Source organism: Pelodiscus sinensis, chromosome 1, assembly GCF_052426305.1.
Source record: "Pelodiscus sinensis isolate ZL-2025 chromosome 1, ASM5242630v1, whole genome shotgun sequence".
Lineage (NCBI taxonomy): Eukaryota > Metazoa > Chordata > Testudines > Trionychidae > Pelodiscus > Pelodiscus sinensis.
In genome coordinates, this window is record NC_143052.1 from 148,097,589 (window position 1) to 148,113,764 (window position 16,176).

The following is a 16,176-nucleotide window of genomic DNA, read 5'->3' on the forward strand; positions in this document are numbered from 1 at the left end:
TGCCAGCTGTCTATACTGGCCACTTGAGTTTCCGCAAAAGCACTGACGATCTCATGTAAAATCATCAGTGCTTTTCCGGAAAAACTGTGCTGCTCCCGTTTGGGCAAAAGTCTTTTTCCGAAAGACTTTTGCGCAGGAGGGCCAGTGTAGACAGCACAGTACTGTTTTCCTCAAAAAAGCCCCGATCGCGAAAAAGGTGATCGGGGCTTTTTTGCGGAAAACCGCGTCTAGATTGGCCACGGATGCTTTTGCGGAAAAGCATCTTGCCAATCTAGATGCGCTTTTCCGAAAATGCTTTTAACGGAAAACTTTTCCGTTAAAAGCATTTTCGGAAATTCATGCCAGTGTAGATGTAGCCCAGGGGTGCCTGTAGAACTGCGATTGGTTTAGTGCCAAGGGGCCGCACAGCAGACCCCTACACCCAGTTACAGAGGTGGCTGCATGCTGTTCCCACAGGACCCCAAGTGCGGGAGACATTCCAGTGTGGGCCGGGGGCCATGGTGAAGACATGCTCCTGCAAAGGGTCACTGAAGCAGGATGCAATTAACCAGTGCCAGGGGCCATGCCAGCCCCTGCAGCACAAACTGCCTCCCCTCTGCTACTTCTCCTCAGGAGAATCAGATTCCAGAACCCTCTATCGCAGCCCTGCTGTGCTGTTGCCCCAAAGAGATGTCTCTCTAGCCAGGCACTGCATCTGCTTCTCTCTGACCCAGGCATCCTCTGCAGCAAGGAAGCTTCTCCAGCAGAGACCTCTTGGCTTCCCCTTAGCAAGGTTTCTGTTCAGTGCCATGAAACTACGCAGCAAAGTAGCCACCACTCCCTGAGCTATCAAGTAGACCCTGCTCCCACTTTGCCTCTTCTTTACTGCAAGATCCCCAGCTCACCTGCCACTCACTGCTCTCTGCCCTCCCCAAGTGCCTTGCTGTTCAGCTGTAGCTGGTGTTAGCTGAGCACCCTCTGTTTTTTCCCCATTGGTGCTTGGGCCCCTGAGCACACACGGAGGTCAGTGACTCTGAGCACTGTCACAAGAATTGACACTTGAAGCTCAGAGCACATACAAGGCAGGAGAGGAGCTGTCCCCTTCATCCGCCGTCACCATACCCAGCTAGAAAAAAAAATTGACCCCTCAAAGAACTGCGGCTCTGCTGACTTCCACTGTGAAGCCATCACAGGGATTGGAGCATCCCACAAGGATCTGCCTCTCCTTCTCCCATATGATTCTTACATAAAATCATCACTGATAAAATTTGCGGGTGACACAAAAATTCGGGGGTGGTAAAAAATGAAGAGGACAGTTCACTGATACAGAGCAATCCGGTTTGCCTGGTAAGCCAATAATGTGTATCTTAATATGGCTAAGTGTAAATGTAGCCATCTAGGAAAAAAGAATGCAGGACGGGGGACTCTATCCTGGGAAGCAGAGACTCAGAAAGACTTAGAGGGTCATGCTGGATTTTTCAGCTGAACAGAGTTCCCAGTGCAATACCACAGCCAAGAGAACTAACACAATCCTGGGAGGCATAAACAGGGGAATCTTGAATAGCAGAGAGGTTATTTTACCTCTGTATTTGCCCCTGGTGCAACTGCTGTTGGACTGCTGGTGTCTACAATTCAAGAAGGATGTTGATTAGAGCCACATGAATGAGTAAAAGATTAGAAAACCTGTTTCCCTGTGATAGACTCCTATGAGCTGCCTGGGCAAGTGCTACCCCAAGTGATGAATGCAGGCCCCTGGTCTTGCAGGGTTCTTTCTTCCCTCCCTAGCCCATTATCCATCTGTAGGGTTCTGAATCTTATCGCGGTGGGGAGAAGCGGCTTTGCTCCAGGTGAAGGCCTCGCCTTCGCTCTCCTTGTAGCTTGCTTCTGCTAGCCAGCTGTTCTCTTGACCTCTGTGATCCGTCATTCATACTAAAAAGGGGCTTCTCCAGCCCCAGTCTGTCTGTTTGGTGGGGTGGCAAATACAGGGATTAGAAACCAGATGGTCTGAGGTATTTTTAAAAATATGTTTGGGAAAACTCTGAGAAAAAGGAATGACCTAACAGAGTCTGATGTGCTATGACTGAGAGACTACTGCCAGGAAAAGCCTGTGTGTCCAAGTTAGGGATGTTACCTAGTTAACCAGTAAGCCCCACCCTTAATGTGTCAGGCTCACTGGTTACAGTTAACCAGTGTGGGCTAGAGTAGCCTCCCCCCCCCATCCACACAGATTAGTTGGTTAACTGGTTAAACTTAAAGCTAGATGAAAAGCACTTGCAGAAGAAGTTATGGAAGAGCAGCCATCAGAGCAGCGTTCTCTCACTGATTCTTCTGGCTGTATCTCTTGATCTCCAACTGCCTGGGCTATTAGCATTTAAATCCGGTCTTAGGAATGGGCGAGCCGGGCGGTCACCAGGGGCCGCCACTTTCAAAGGGCCACCCACAGAGCTGGTTTTAGGGGGGCCACGACTGCATTTCAGTCCAATCTCCCAAATCCTTCCCCCAGGTTTCCCTGGTTGCTCCCCGACAAATTTTCACTGGCTTTTTGTCCAGTATTTTTTTTAAACCATCTGGCAACCCTTCGGGCAAGCCGGGCAGTCACCCAGGGCCGCCAATTGGTTAGGACCGGCTCTGCTAAATGTAGATGGGTTCCAGAATCAGGGTATGTCCTTATTTTTCAGAGTGTCTTTAGTGTGTTTGTTTCTTACTAATAAATGGTCTGTTTTAATATATGATAATCCTGGCTTTGATAAATCTGAATATCCAAGAGCAGGACAGATCAACTTTGCTGAAGGGGCACATCACAACATACTGATGCTGATTACATTGCAGGGCCATGCATATGAATTCAAGAGGGTCCCAGATTTTGTAGGTATCCATGGTCTGGAGTAGTAATTTTCGTGTGTGTGTAGGGGACTGACCCTTTCCTATACAAAACCTGAGCCATACAGTTGCACACTCACTCAACAATAATATTTTGCACACCTAAGGCATTTAATGTGAAGAGCTCAAAGCACTTAAGAAATATTAAGGCATTAACCAGTCCTCATGATTCTATTGGGGGGAAGAGCATTCTTAGCCCCATTTTACAGAAAGGAAAACCAAGAGGAAGCAATCCATCCATGTTCATACAATGTGCATTTGTAGAACTGGGAATAAAGCCTGCAAGTCCTAGCTGCCAGCTAGCTGCACGAAGCACTTGATCACAATCTATCTTTTCTGCAGCTCATTTCTCTTCCTGGAACTGTTAGTCATTCTGTCCCTTGGTGGGCAGATGAGAAATTCAACCGATTCTGTCCTGTGTGGAGGAAGTATCGTCCAGATGGAGAAAGTCAATTTTGGAGCCCATCAATGGGTCTTGTGCACACTGCATGCTCCAGCAAACTCTACTTTGCACAGGCGACTTCCAGGTCAAGTTCCAGTGGCCTGTCCTTCATCAGGAACAGATACTCAGACAGGCAAAACATCTTTTCACTGTGAGAAAAGCACACAGGAGTCAGGCAAATATTCAAACCAGAGACGAGAACCTGCATGGTGTCCAAAGGCAAGAGGGGAGTGAGGAAACAATTTTGCTGGTTGCCAACTCTTGCAGTCACTGGTGCATTGGCTAGGAAAATTTGAGATTTTGTGCTTATCTCAGAAGACTGCGTTGAGCAATATGTGCTTCTGCATGGTGCCAGGCCAGTACACAGAGAATTAGCATCACACTCTGATGCCTCAAAAGGCTCAGATTTGGCTTTGGCTGCACTTCCAAACATGCCGAGGGTATGGGTCAGATTGCACTATTTAGGCCCCAGGGGATCACTGTGGAAGGGAAAGTAGTGAGTTTGAGCAAGGGATCTGTGCTCCCCTGTGTGTCCAGATAGTCCTTTCATGCTGATGTGGGGGGCAGAAGGTCATGACTCTGCCATCTCCCTCTCCAGGGGGCTGTAGAAAGGAACAGTCCTCAGAAGAACTGTGGAGCAACAGTAACACCTGCTCCCTGTGTGAGGGTCTGAGACTGCAGAGGCTTCTTAGTTCCTTCACCACTTGTGCACCTCGACAAAGGCCCAGCTCTGTCTAGCCCTGTATTGTCTTTGGGTGAGTTCTCTAGACCTAAAAGGAGGGGCATGTTTGTCTCCACCTGACTGAGAGGTGCAGATGGGCTGTCTGCTTAGGGTATATCGAGGACTCTGTTGGAATTGCAAGCTATCACTTTAAGAGTGGAGCATGTCCTGCATGTAGGTTAGGAGGCTCCATAGCAAAGCATACAACCTGTCAGACTGGAAAGAGCCATCTTAAAGAAATGGGGAGAGATGTGTGCTTTTTGCCTTAGGGAGCAGTCTGCTTTGTCTCTCTCTGTTTTGGGGCTCGTGTGTGATTGTTCGGAATTCCAACCAGTAAAGTAGTGCTACATTGCGCTCTTCAATTAGCAGTATTTCTGCTTTTCTCTAACTTCACTGTGTGTGTGCTAGGAACATAACACTGGTGGTTGGGAATGTTGCATTAGGGCGAGAATCTCATTCCCATCAGATTTGATGAGTTTGTTTTTGATTTCTCCTGCTCTGGAGATGCTAGCTACAGCTGGATGGTAACTAAAACTCAGTGAATAATGGAGCTTTGGGGTTGGGATTGAATTTAAAATAGGGCAGAGGGACTCCATTCCATTTGAAATGAAACAACTATTTTAAATTTTTGTCAACTTGAAAAAACTCCAAAAAAAAAGTTTGAACCAAAATATTTGATGACCTAAATTTGTCCTATAACTTCAAACCCCCTGAAATGAATTTTTTGGTGAAAAAATGTAAAAAAAATTAAAACCATTTGCCCTGCTCTATTGGTTACTGTCACAGTCTCTGGCACAGTCTGGTGCCACACAAACAATGCCACCTGGCAGCAAAATGGCCACCTGAGCATCAGAAGCTCTTTTAGATACCAGAACAATCAAGGGTCTCTGCTCACTGGCGCTCAGTAGGTGCTTGCTTCTTCTCCAGATGAGACCCAAAGCGAGTGGGGATGGGCGGAGAAAGCAGATGAGGACTCAAGGCACAAGCCCCAATAGAAATGGCCTATGCAAGTTCCCTTTGGTAACAGCTCTTCACTGTGGTACGAAGCCTTCGGGGGGGGGGGGTTAAGATTGGAGTGGCAGCCATTCCCCTCCTAGCAGCAGAGTCTAGCACAGCTAAATCTCACTCAGGGGTAAGTGGAACTGGGGACTTAGCCCTTGTGATTCTCTTACACACTAGGACTAGATCTACACTATGGGCTTTTTTTTTTTTTTTTTTTGGAAAAAGCTCCACAAATTGCGCTCTGCAATTTGCAGAGCTTTTTCCGATTGCTTTTCCGGAAGAGGCTTTTCCGCCATCTGGCCAAGTCTAGACGGGCCCAAATGGCATAAAAGCCTCCTCTTTTGGTGGAGCCCTTATCCCTCATAGAATGAGATATACAGAAAGAGCGTGTTTGCTCGTCTGCAAAAAAAAAGCGGAAGAGCAAACATGTTCCTTGGATGCGGCGGAGTTTTTCTGGGATACCTCCAGTATCCTGGAACCCCCCCCCCCAATGTAGACGTACTCTAGGATAGAGCATCATTTCCCCAGGGATAGTTTCCAGGGGCGTTTACCGCCTCCACAAGCAGTGGAGCTCATCAGTTAAGATCAGGGGGTGTCTCCCATGTAATTCTGTTTTTGACTCATCTCTGAGTGTGTGCATGCCAGGGTCAAGTTGGCGGTAGAGGAGGGAGCAAATACAGGGGTCATTGTGGCACCTCAGGGCTTTCCCATCATCTCCATCTCCGCCGGTAGCCAGCAACAGCCCGAGAAGAGAAAGGAGAGACGCTCTAATGAACCCGCTCTGCTGCCGTGTGGCTCCAAGGGGAGTTGTGCTCTCACCAAGACAGCCAATAAAGCTCTTTGGCTGGAGTGAGCTCAAGGGATGGCTCCTGCTTACCGTTGGCTGACAGGCATTGCAGTCGTACAGAACTTGCCAGCGATGAGGGCCTCGTCGGTCTTCCAGAGATGCTTCTTTGGGAGATATTTCAGCATCACCACCTCCACCTGGCACAGTGGGGCTTGGTGAGCCAGCACTCCTCTGCCCAGAAGCTGCTGCTTTGGTCTGTAAGGCAGAGGGATGGATGTGAATGAGAACAAAGGACCAACCCGCAGTAGCAAGAGAGCCTACAAGGAGAGGTGGGGACCTTGAGTGGCCACTCAGGAGAGATTCAAATGCCGCTCCGCTGATCAGCAGAGCCCCCGAAGTGCCCACAATCAGCAGCATGTGTTTCAGCACATCTGCACATGCTTCAGTGCACACAAAACGTATTCTACCCATGAAGGGGAAAAAATTGGCAGGAGCCTTGGTGGGGACAAGCATTTGTCTACTGAAATATCGGAGCTGGCAGGGTTGGTAACAGGGAGCCCTCATAGAATCTGGGGGGGGTCTAAGTATCCTTCTGTGGCAATCGGACACTTCATGAGAGGTGGGAAGCTCTGATAGATCCCTCTCCTCCTCCAAAGGAGTCTCTCTGCCTTATATCCCCTTCCTTTCCAAAGGCAGGAGAATGTGTATGGGGGTGTGTGCAACTCTCTTCATATACAAGATAATTAAATCAGCTTCCCTGGATCAACAGATAGTCACTCCTCTGTCCCTCTGATTTGTTACCCTGACACTCCATCACACTCAGCCCTGAAGACTGCACAGGGGGCCAGGACTCGGAGCAGTAGGAAGTGGGCAAGGAGTGGGGTAGGGATGTTGCCTTCTCTGAAACATCAGGTGCTGGCCATTGCCAACAAGAGGGCAGTGGACGGTGTAGACTAATGAGAGGATCCAGTATGACAAAGCCTGTCTCATAAAGAGCAATGAAGCCTGTTAATCCCTACTGTGATGACTTTGATTTTTAGCCGTGTTACATGGGACAGAGCATGGCTCACCGTGGCTGGTTTGTAGTTCTCACAAAATAAAACAAGAGACATGAATGGTAGGAAAATGGGAAGCAAACCACAAGAAATCCTTCTTTCTGCAGCATGTACTCAACATGTGTGACGCCTACAAAAGGGAAGAGAGTCACTGTATCTCCTAGAGGCATTGGCATGCACAGCAGATTTCATTAGGGTGTGCACCCAGGGAATTTTTTTTCTAAAGGAGAACATTTATTGAATACTCAATCATAAAGGGCATGCTATGAGTGAATGTGGGCTTGCTATACATTTCTACAAAATCTGTATTACGTAATTCTGCGCTTATTGCATAATACAACAATCCATACTTTAAAACTAAAAGAGCCTATCATGTGATTAAATTAAAATGCAAAGCCACTTTTTTTGGAGACATTAGGGTATGCCTGGGCACACCTCCTGCGCATGCTTATGCATAGAGGGTTTGTTAATTTTATCACCAGCAATCCTCTCTTTGGCTGTGTCTAGACTGGCCAGTTTTTCCGGAAAATCAACCGTTTTTCCGGAAAAACTTGCCAGCTGTCTACACTGGCCGCTTGAATTTCTGCAAAAGCACTGACTTCCTACTGTCTGAAATCAGTGCTTTTTGCGGAAATACTATGCTGCTCCTGTTCGGGCAAAAGTCCCTTTTGCGCAAAACTTCTGCGCAAAAGGGCCAGTGTAGACAGCTCAGATTTGTTTTGCGCAAAAAAACCCCGATTGTGAAAATGGCGATCGGGGCTTTTTTGCGGAAAAGCGCGTCTAGGTTGGCCACGGACACTTTTCCGCAAAAAATGCTTTTGTGGAAAAGCGTCCGTGCCAATCTAGACGCTCTGTTCCGAAAATGCTTTTAACGGAAAACTTTTCCATTAAAAGCATTTCCGGAAAATCATGCCAGTCTAGACGTAGCCTGAGTGTGTAATTCTGGTTGACTTTAATGGGAGTGCTGTGTGCAGAGGCCCTGCAGCACTGAGTGTATTAGGGCCAAGCATTTCAGAGCTGGGTGTCTACGATTAGAGTCTCCTTCCTCAACTCAAGTACCACCTGGTGGATGTAATTAAATTACCATAATGGGGTTTATGTCAAATTGTTATGATTGAATCACCAAGGTTTTGAACAGGGATGAGGAATCTTTTGGGGGTCGGAGGCCACTGACCCACAGAAAAATCAGTCAGGTGCCACACACACACACATGAGAAGCGGAAAAACCACCCAGCTCTGTGGTCCCCAACTGAGATGCAGGAAAAAAAAATAAGACACCTCCCTCATACAACTGTGGGCATCAGGATCAGGGTTTATCCCCTGAGCTGGATTAACTCTTCTGGGAGCCCAGGGCTAGTAGATTTTGTGGGGCCCCCGTAGGATCTTGGATGGGGCCAAAATGAGGGGCTCAGTCTATGGGAGGGAGCTGGGGTGGGGGTATGGAGTCTGGGCAGGAGGTGAGCTGGGAGTGGGGGTGCAGGGTTTTGGTGGGATGTAGGGTGAAAAAGCGGGGTAGGGATGTGGGGTCTGGGTGGGAGGTAGAGTGCAGGAGTGAGGTGGGGTGTCTGGGAGGGAGGGGGCAGAGGATTGGGGTGCTTATCTGGTGCAGCTCCTGGGGGGGCACAGATGGCTTCATGCCACCCTGCACTTATAGGCACCCCTTCCCTCCGCCACCCCTATTGGCTGCAATTCCCAGTGAATAGGAGCAAAGGAGGTGGAGCCTGCAAGCAAGCACTTTCCTGCACTGCCATTTCCCTGGCTGGGGGGAGGGAGAACAGCAGTGCACAGAGCCACTTCCTCTCCCATGGAGGGGCTTTAGCAACAGCTCCCTGCTACTTTCCCCACAGAGGGAAGCCGGGGCTCATGCTTCAGCACTGCAGGGAGTGCTGAGGCTGAGATTCTCACCATGGGGATGGGAGGGCCAGCGCCAGCTCGCCCCACTGCAGGGTTGGGGGAGGCCCAGGCCTCTCAGGCTGGACCAAAGCAAACCAGGGGCCGGATCCAGTCCACCAGCCATAGGTTCCCCATCTCTGGTTTAGAGTAAAATGGGGCCCAGATCCAAGCACCCGCACATTGTAGGGAAATGTAGCTCTGGCCTTAAACTTTCCTGGGCTGAACTTGTCTCTAGTTCAGAGGTTTGATTTGTGCCTGGTCATGCTCCACAAAGTTTGGCTGCTTATCTGTATTCATTGAAACAGCTTTGGTCTGCCATGCGAGGCTAGAAAGCAAAGATGTACAGCGCTTCTTGTTGCTGGCCAGCAAAATCCCACGGAAACAGCCCTTTCCGGAGTGACTCAACCTGCTGTTCTTGTCACAGGCGCAGAAACCGCACACTTCAAAGGTCTGGACCACACTGTGCTGAGTGGAGTTGCTGCTCATCTCCACTGCAAAGGGCCGCTTGGGGGCTAGTGCTGCTCCGACATGATCCCCTGCACACATCCCACGGCATGCTCTGCTCTCTTCCTCCTGGCCCCACCTTGCCTGGGGGCTGGAGACTGAGGGAAGGGGCGAAGGAGCTGTTGCAGCCTTGCTCAATGCCTGCTGAGCTCTCTGTTTTGCTGGGGAAACCACAGAGGAGTGAGGTCATGGGGCAGGGATGGGCCAGAGAATCTGGCCCTTTAATTCAGACACAAATGCAATTTGGGGGAAGATGGCTGGTTCCAGATGGATCTCACTGTCCTGAACCTGCCTCTGTCCCCAGCCTCACTAGATTCTCCTCTCCCAGCTTCACTGCTGAGTAACTGCCCTGACAGTGGACTAGTTAACCCCAGGCCTGCTGCACTGAAATGCTGCTGTTGCCACAGCCATTTCCAGCTCACATCTCTGGGGCATCAGGACTGCTGCCTGAGGGGTCAGGAATGTCTGACCAGCCCCTGGAGGGGAGGCTGGTGTTTGCTGGATGTTGCTCTCTATGCCAGCCATTAGGTTCTAACTACTCAGTTACGTTAGCAGGGACTGCCCTTGGTCACTTGTGCTACAGCCATGCATGTACGTGGCTTAGACAGACATCCTTGTACCTGCAGCAATGGAGTAAAGACTGGCCAGAGAGGCACCTTGTCACTCACATGGTGATCTTCACGCTGGCCGTGGAGTTGCTGCTGCGGAAGGTGATCTCAAGTCTGGTGACCACGCTTCTCTCCTGCTGCAAGTGAAACTCCACCAGGCTGTGGTACACTGGGGAACAGACAGCACACGCCAGCATGAGGGCACCAGTCCCTGTCTGGATCAGGCCTTCCACAGTAACCCTCCCCTTGTACCAATGGGAGAGCTGTCCGTCACCCCCTCCCCGCACTGAGCTCCCCGCACTGCATGCAGAAGATTAAGCAGAGCTTTGACGCAACAAGGGAACAGGTTGCATGGTCTGTTGGACACGCGTTTCTATGCTGATGGGATTTCATTCCTCCGCACTGTGTTCTGAGAGTGAGTGAGGCAGACACAGCCAGAGCCAGAGAGGAAGGACGGTGGCACAGAGAAAAAGAAGGAAAGAATCACATGACCCTTGTCTCTTCTCAAACTGGTATAAGTCAGGAGTAACTCCACTGAGGCCCGTGGAGTCACATGGTGTAACACTGGTGGAAGTGAGAGCAGGATCAGGCCCATTATCCTCTGCAGTTGCCAGGACGATGGCATGAAATGAGGCTGAGGGCCAGACCTCAAGGGTCAGGTTCTGCGCTCAGGTACACCCGCCAGAAATGGAGCGTCTCCCCAGAAGCCATGGGGCATGGAAGCGGATGCAGAAGCTGGCCCCTAGTTCAGAAGAGGACAGTGGCGCGGGTTAGCCCAGCGTTTGTAACAGCAATGCGCTTCTGCTGCTGGACAGAGCAGCTCCCTCCCCCCACAACATACAGCCACTGAAGGTGGCCCAGAGACAGTGAGATACCCAGAGGGGTGCAGGTGCTGGGTACGACCATGCCTGTTGTCCCTCGCTGAGAAACATGCCGCGTTTCTGCAACAGGCACTAAGGAGTTTACAGAAGCTACCATGAAGCTAGACATCCCCTCAATCCATTTCTCAAAGCCCCCGCTGTTTCCATTGGGAGCTGAGGAAGGAATGGCACATTCCAGGCCATGGCTCTCCTCACAGAGTCCCCACCAGCCTGGCTTCCTCCTCGCTCTGCTACTTACTGCAGTACGGGGCTGAGGAGCCGGTCATCAGGTAAACCTTCACCTCCTTGGGGAGCGTTTCCATGCTGACTCCACCGCGCTCCAACAGCCCTGGGAGAAGAAATGAAGCCGAGGTGGAGGGGTAAAGGCCCTGAGGGACAGGTGGCAGGAACACCCGATTCAGCTCTCACCTATCCCTCTATTTTGATGAGGCTCAAAACAGTCTTTTTACAGCTAGTGTCAGTGAGATCAGAAACGGGCTTGCAGTGTCTGCGTCCCAGCATCTCACCACCACCTGTGATCACCAAGGAAGCCAGCAGTAAGGAGGGTCTCCTGGCATCCAGGCACGCTCCATGAGGACACCACTGTAGCTGCTGGGCCCGATTCCCCACTGCCCTGCGGTCTGTGCCCTCCTTTTCACCTGTCCAAAGTGAGTGTACAAAAGCTACCCAGGCAAGGTGGTAGGCTTTCACCCTCACTTTGTGCAGGGTGGCTGTGCTAGGGGGTGGCCTTGTGACTCCAGGCAGACATGGATCACCAAGGCTGCCTTTCCCTACATTCCCTCTGCACCAGAAAAGGTACCTTGGCTTTCATGGGCAAAAGCTTCCAGCCAGCGACTTCCTAGCAGTGCACCTCCTCTCACCTCCAGCACAGCTCAGCCTCAGCAGAGCGTAAGGGTGTTCTCCCAGAACTGGAACGCAGCCTCCTCTGGGGTGAACAGAGCCATTGCTGACCAGCAAAATGACATAGACCAATGAGGGAATCTCAGAAGGTTGCTAGTTCAGGTTCAGCTCAGTTCAGGCATGCTGTGGCTGCTCCTCTGAGCTAGGCAAATGTTTTAACCTAAATGCACATTGGTTAGGCAGGTAAGCAAATGCCTCCTATTGAAACTGTGCGGGCGGAGGGCAATGTAAGAACTTATTGACACAAGCATTTAGTACATGGCAAGCTGGGGTGTAAATCTACCTTGCACCAGCCTGCTGCATGCTAGGAGTCTGTGTGGACCTTGCTGATATGCACTAATAATTACCTTGAACTCTTCGATTTATTCCCCATTTCAAGGATGAAAGAGCACTAAGGAAGTTGCTGGTAATGCACATTGACACTTAGTTTGCAGCAGGATAGATTTATACCCCAGCTTGCCTCCAACTAATCATTTGTGCACTGTAGATAAACTGCAAGCAGGAACTGAATTACTCACATTGGAGTCTGGCCAGGAGACCAGGTTTAATGCTACAGTTGGTCCCAAACCACAGAAGTTGGATCCAGGTCGGAACTCAGATTTCTAAACCTGCCCCTTTGAATTTGGGATGTTGATTCAGCCCATTCAGCTACAAATCTCACCTTTTGCAGACCTTGTCAGGGGGCGAGATCTGGGGTCTTTGTTCAGATTCATTGCCTTCCCTTCTGGAATGTGCTATAGGGTGTTCAATGGCCAGAGGGGTTCAAACCCTTGGTTTTACATCTCACCCCACAGATGCACTTATAATGCTTCCCAAGAAAAGTCTGAAACCCAGGAGCTCCTGACCATCCCCAACTCAAACCCCTCTCCCACACCTAAATGCCCTACCCTCGTGTTTCTCAACCAGTGGTACAAGTACCCTTAGGAGTACTCGAGGGGAGTCTGGGGGGTACGTCAACACAACTGAAACTTGGAGAAAACTGAATTTTTGTTTTAAGTTTTACAGCGCTTTATTATTTTAGTACTTTTTACACCCAAAAATGTCATCACCCACCCGGCTATGATTAAATTGTTTAAACAAATGTGTTGCACTGGTAGAAAAAAATGTTGTGTGCCTGAAAACTGTAGGTATTGGGGGTACTTATAATTTTTTTTAAAGGGGTACTTCATTAAAAAAGGTTGAGAAACATGGCCCTATCCTGCCTCAAAGACCTCCGGGTTTCTACTCTCCTCTCCCTCTGGACAGTGGAGTTTTCAGGCTGCTATCATACCTATTCTGGGGCAGGAAAGCAGGAAAGGGTCCATACAGTCCAAGCAGTGGCCAGCAAGGAACTTTTCATGACTTGAGCATGGAAACGCTATCAGAGGACAGGAATTCTCCAGAGCGCTGATATAGAGATATATTGCCCGCACGTGGTCACAGATCACCAAGTTATAGCCTGCAAGACAAAGCAAGAGTACAGGTATGATGACCATGAAGGGTCTGACCTCTTGATCCAATCTGGACTCTCTGCGCTAGGAGTGACCAAACTTACTGACCCTCTGCCTTGCATACGACGGTCTTCAGAGGTTCGAGAGCCAAGGCACATTTGCTGGGAATTGGGGCATTAGCCCTGCTCCTGCTGAAGCCCTGAGGCATGCCCCATGGGGCTGAAGCCTTGAGAACCCCATTCCCTCTGCTGCAAGGCAGAGGCCCCACTTTTCCCCCTCCCCAAGTCTGTCAGGTGGAGAAGGAGGGGCGGGTGGGGAAGTTTTGCAAGCTGCACTGTAATTGTAAAAGAGCTGCATGTGGCTCACGAGCCGTGGCTTTGTTTTCTAGTGAAAACCTGGCCTCAGTGTCTGTTGTGCTTCAGCTGTTGTGACGTGGGGTAACCACAGCTAGAATTATCTGGTCATTTTATCTGGCGGTTGCTTTACAGGCTGAGGGATGGAATAATTGGGACTGCCCTTGATCACTTGCCGTGATTCCTTCTCACCTAATGAGATGAACCGGAGGCATCCAGGCTGGTCTTTGCCTCCATTGATGAAGTAGTCAATATGGCCTACAGGAATCCGGATTCCAAAATCTGAAAGGAGAGAAACCCCCCACTGAGCTGTTATTCCTGCTCCTCCTGCTCCAGAGAAACAGCCCATAGGAAGCCTGTGATGCAATGGGATGCACAGGTATTCTGTACCTGCATCACTTCTATGAGGCCCACTCTGGTCAGAATGGTGCATTTACCAACTGGAGGGCAAGGTTAGATTGGAGTCAATCAATTAGTCCCACATCCAGAAGCCAGAAGCAGGTACTGTCCTTGTTGAAGCCAGAATTCTACTATGTACTCTCAGGGTTGCTCTTCTATAGGAAGTGAAAGGGAACCTACTACCCTGCCCAGACTTGGAGGGGCTGAACTGTTTAGTTTCAGCAGAAACCAGCTTCTCCTGGCAAAATCAGGAGCTATGCTGAACTGGTCCCAGAAGCTCTCTGTGTTCCTCCACCTGGCTTCCTGCCCAGTCATTGATCCTGCTGTTTTCAGATGCTGGGAATGAAGGGAGGTCATCTGAGAATTTTTTTACAGCGTCCATGTCTATACTAGGGGGCTACGTCTACACTGGCCCCTTTTCCGGAAGGGGCATGTAAATTTCAGAAGTCGTCGTAGGGAAATCCGCGGGGGATTTAAATATCCCCCGCGGCATTTAAATAAAAATGTCCGCCGCTTTTTTCCGGCTTTTAAAAAAGCCGGAAAAGAGCGTCTACACTGGCCCCGATCCTCCGGAAAAAGTGCCCTACTTTGAAGTAGGAATAAGACCCTCCGGAAAAGGGCACTTTTTCCGGAGGATCGGGGCCAGTGTAGACGCTCTTTTCCGGCTTTTTTAAAAGCCGGAAAAAAGCGGTGGACATTTTTATTTAAATGCCGCGGGGGATATTTAAATCCCCCGCGGATTTCCCTACGACGACTGCTGAAATTTACATGCCCCTTCCGGAAAAGGGGCCAGTGTAGACGTAGCCGGGATGTGAACAATTAACCCATTAACTGGTTAACTGGTAGACCTCATCCTTAACAAGCAAAGCTTAACAATTAAGGTTAACCAGTGGGGATTGGAGCAGCTCCCTGCCAGCCGTGGGCAGGGGGCTGCTCCAGCCCTGCCAGGAGCCTGCTGCGGACAGGGGCTGCTCTGGCATTGCAGCTGGAACAGCCTCTGCCCACAGCAGACCCAAACTCCCCACAGGCTGCTCCAACCAGGACCCACTTGCCTGCATCATCATCAACAACAACCATGGGCTCAGTGCCGGTTGTTGTCCAATGCCTCCCTCACTAGTTCCTTCCATCTTTCCCTGTCCAGTGCGGAGTGGCTTAGTTTCTGTAGACTAGCTCTGCACCAATCTCCTATCTCAACTACCCATTCTCTGTGGGGTCTGCCTCTTCTATTCGGACCATCCATAATACCGGGGTCTTAACTTTTTGCTCGTCATTCATTCTGCAGATATGCCCGAATAGCTGTAACTTCTATTGTATCACTTTCCATAGTAGGTTCTCTTTTGGCTGTATCTTGCCCTCCCCATTAATTGGTTAAGAGGTTAACATATTGTTTAACCAGTTAAAATTAAACAGGCTTTTACATTCCTAGTCTCTACTGGGAAGATTTACAATGTAATTCTCAGGTGGACTATCTGTGACATTGAGCCAAAAAGGATTAAGCAACTTGCAGGCTAAATGACCCAAATTCAACCTTTAAAGACATTGTAAAGTATATAAATGGTAATTACGGCTATTCCTTATAAACAGAAAACAAAGCTATGTTAGACTAGAGCTTTGAAATGCAAATCTACATTGTTAGAGAATTAGAGGTACTATTAACTGTATGTGTTTATTTACATCTTGTTAGATGTTACCTCTGTGAATGGGCAGTTCCTGTTACTTTATCTATTGATTCAGAGATGAAAAGGGAATATTAATATTTGAATGACACCTGTGTGTAATAATGTCATTGTCTATAACTTTCTCTTTGAAAGTTTGTAATAAACTGTCTAAGAATTGCTTAATGGATGATGATGAATGCAACTAGTTACACCTGTGCATACATAGGAAATAGGTAATTCTACTTCACAGCCATAATGTTTCACCCATGATGGCAAGAGGCTGCCAGAGATCTATAAAATCTTGGGCCCTGATCTTGCTTAAGCTTTTTGAAGAGAAGTTTGAGTTACAAGAGTGAGATCCTCACCTCTGGACTGGGCAACCCTGATGATGGAGATTGGCTCATACCCTATGGAACTTATTTTGAAAGTACTTTTTGCAGCTCTAAAGCTCACTATGTCTATTATGAAACTGACCTAAGAACTCTATTCATGTCTGCATGTATAATGATCTTTTAACCAACACACTTCTTTTTAAATAAATCTTTATTTAGTTGTTAAGAATTGGCTGTAAAGTGTGAATTGAATAAGATCTGAAATATTCATTAAATGGTGTGGGGGGGGGGGAGGATGTGTTTGAGCTTTTGGATTGGTAGAACTTCTTACATGATGGACAAGATTTTCAAT

General features: G+C 49.1%; 1 protein-coding gene across 2 annotated transcripts in view; it reads right to left on the bottom strand.

Annotated features, from left to right (window-relative positions):
- Positions 1 to 2,946: 2,946 nt before the first annotated feature.
- Positions 2,947 to 16,176, bottom strand: part of PLA1A (phospholipase A1 member A) — a 29,346-nt gene continuing 16,116 nt past the window's right edge. For both annotated transcript variants that reach the window (XM_075905578.2, XM_075905568.2), the window contains exons 7-12: positions 13,628 to 13,717; positions 12,923 to 13,090; positions 10,991 to 11,080; positions 9,932 to 10,040; positions 5,902 to 6,066; positions 2,947 to 3,450 (exon numbers count right to left, since the gene is read on the bottom strand). In XM_075905578.2, coding sequence (XP_075761693.2) covers positions 3,363 to 3,450; positions 5,902 to 6,066; positions 9,932 to 10,040; positions 10,991 to 11,080; positions 12,923 to 13,090; positions 13,628 to 13,717 — 710 coding nt within the window. In that variant the 3' untranslated portion in view covers positions 2,947 to 3,362. The remainder of the gene's footprint in view (positions 3,451 to 5,901; positions 6,067 to 9,931; positions 10,041 to 10,990; positions 11,081 to 12,922; positions 13,091 to 13,627; positions 13,718 to 16,176) is intronic.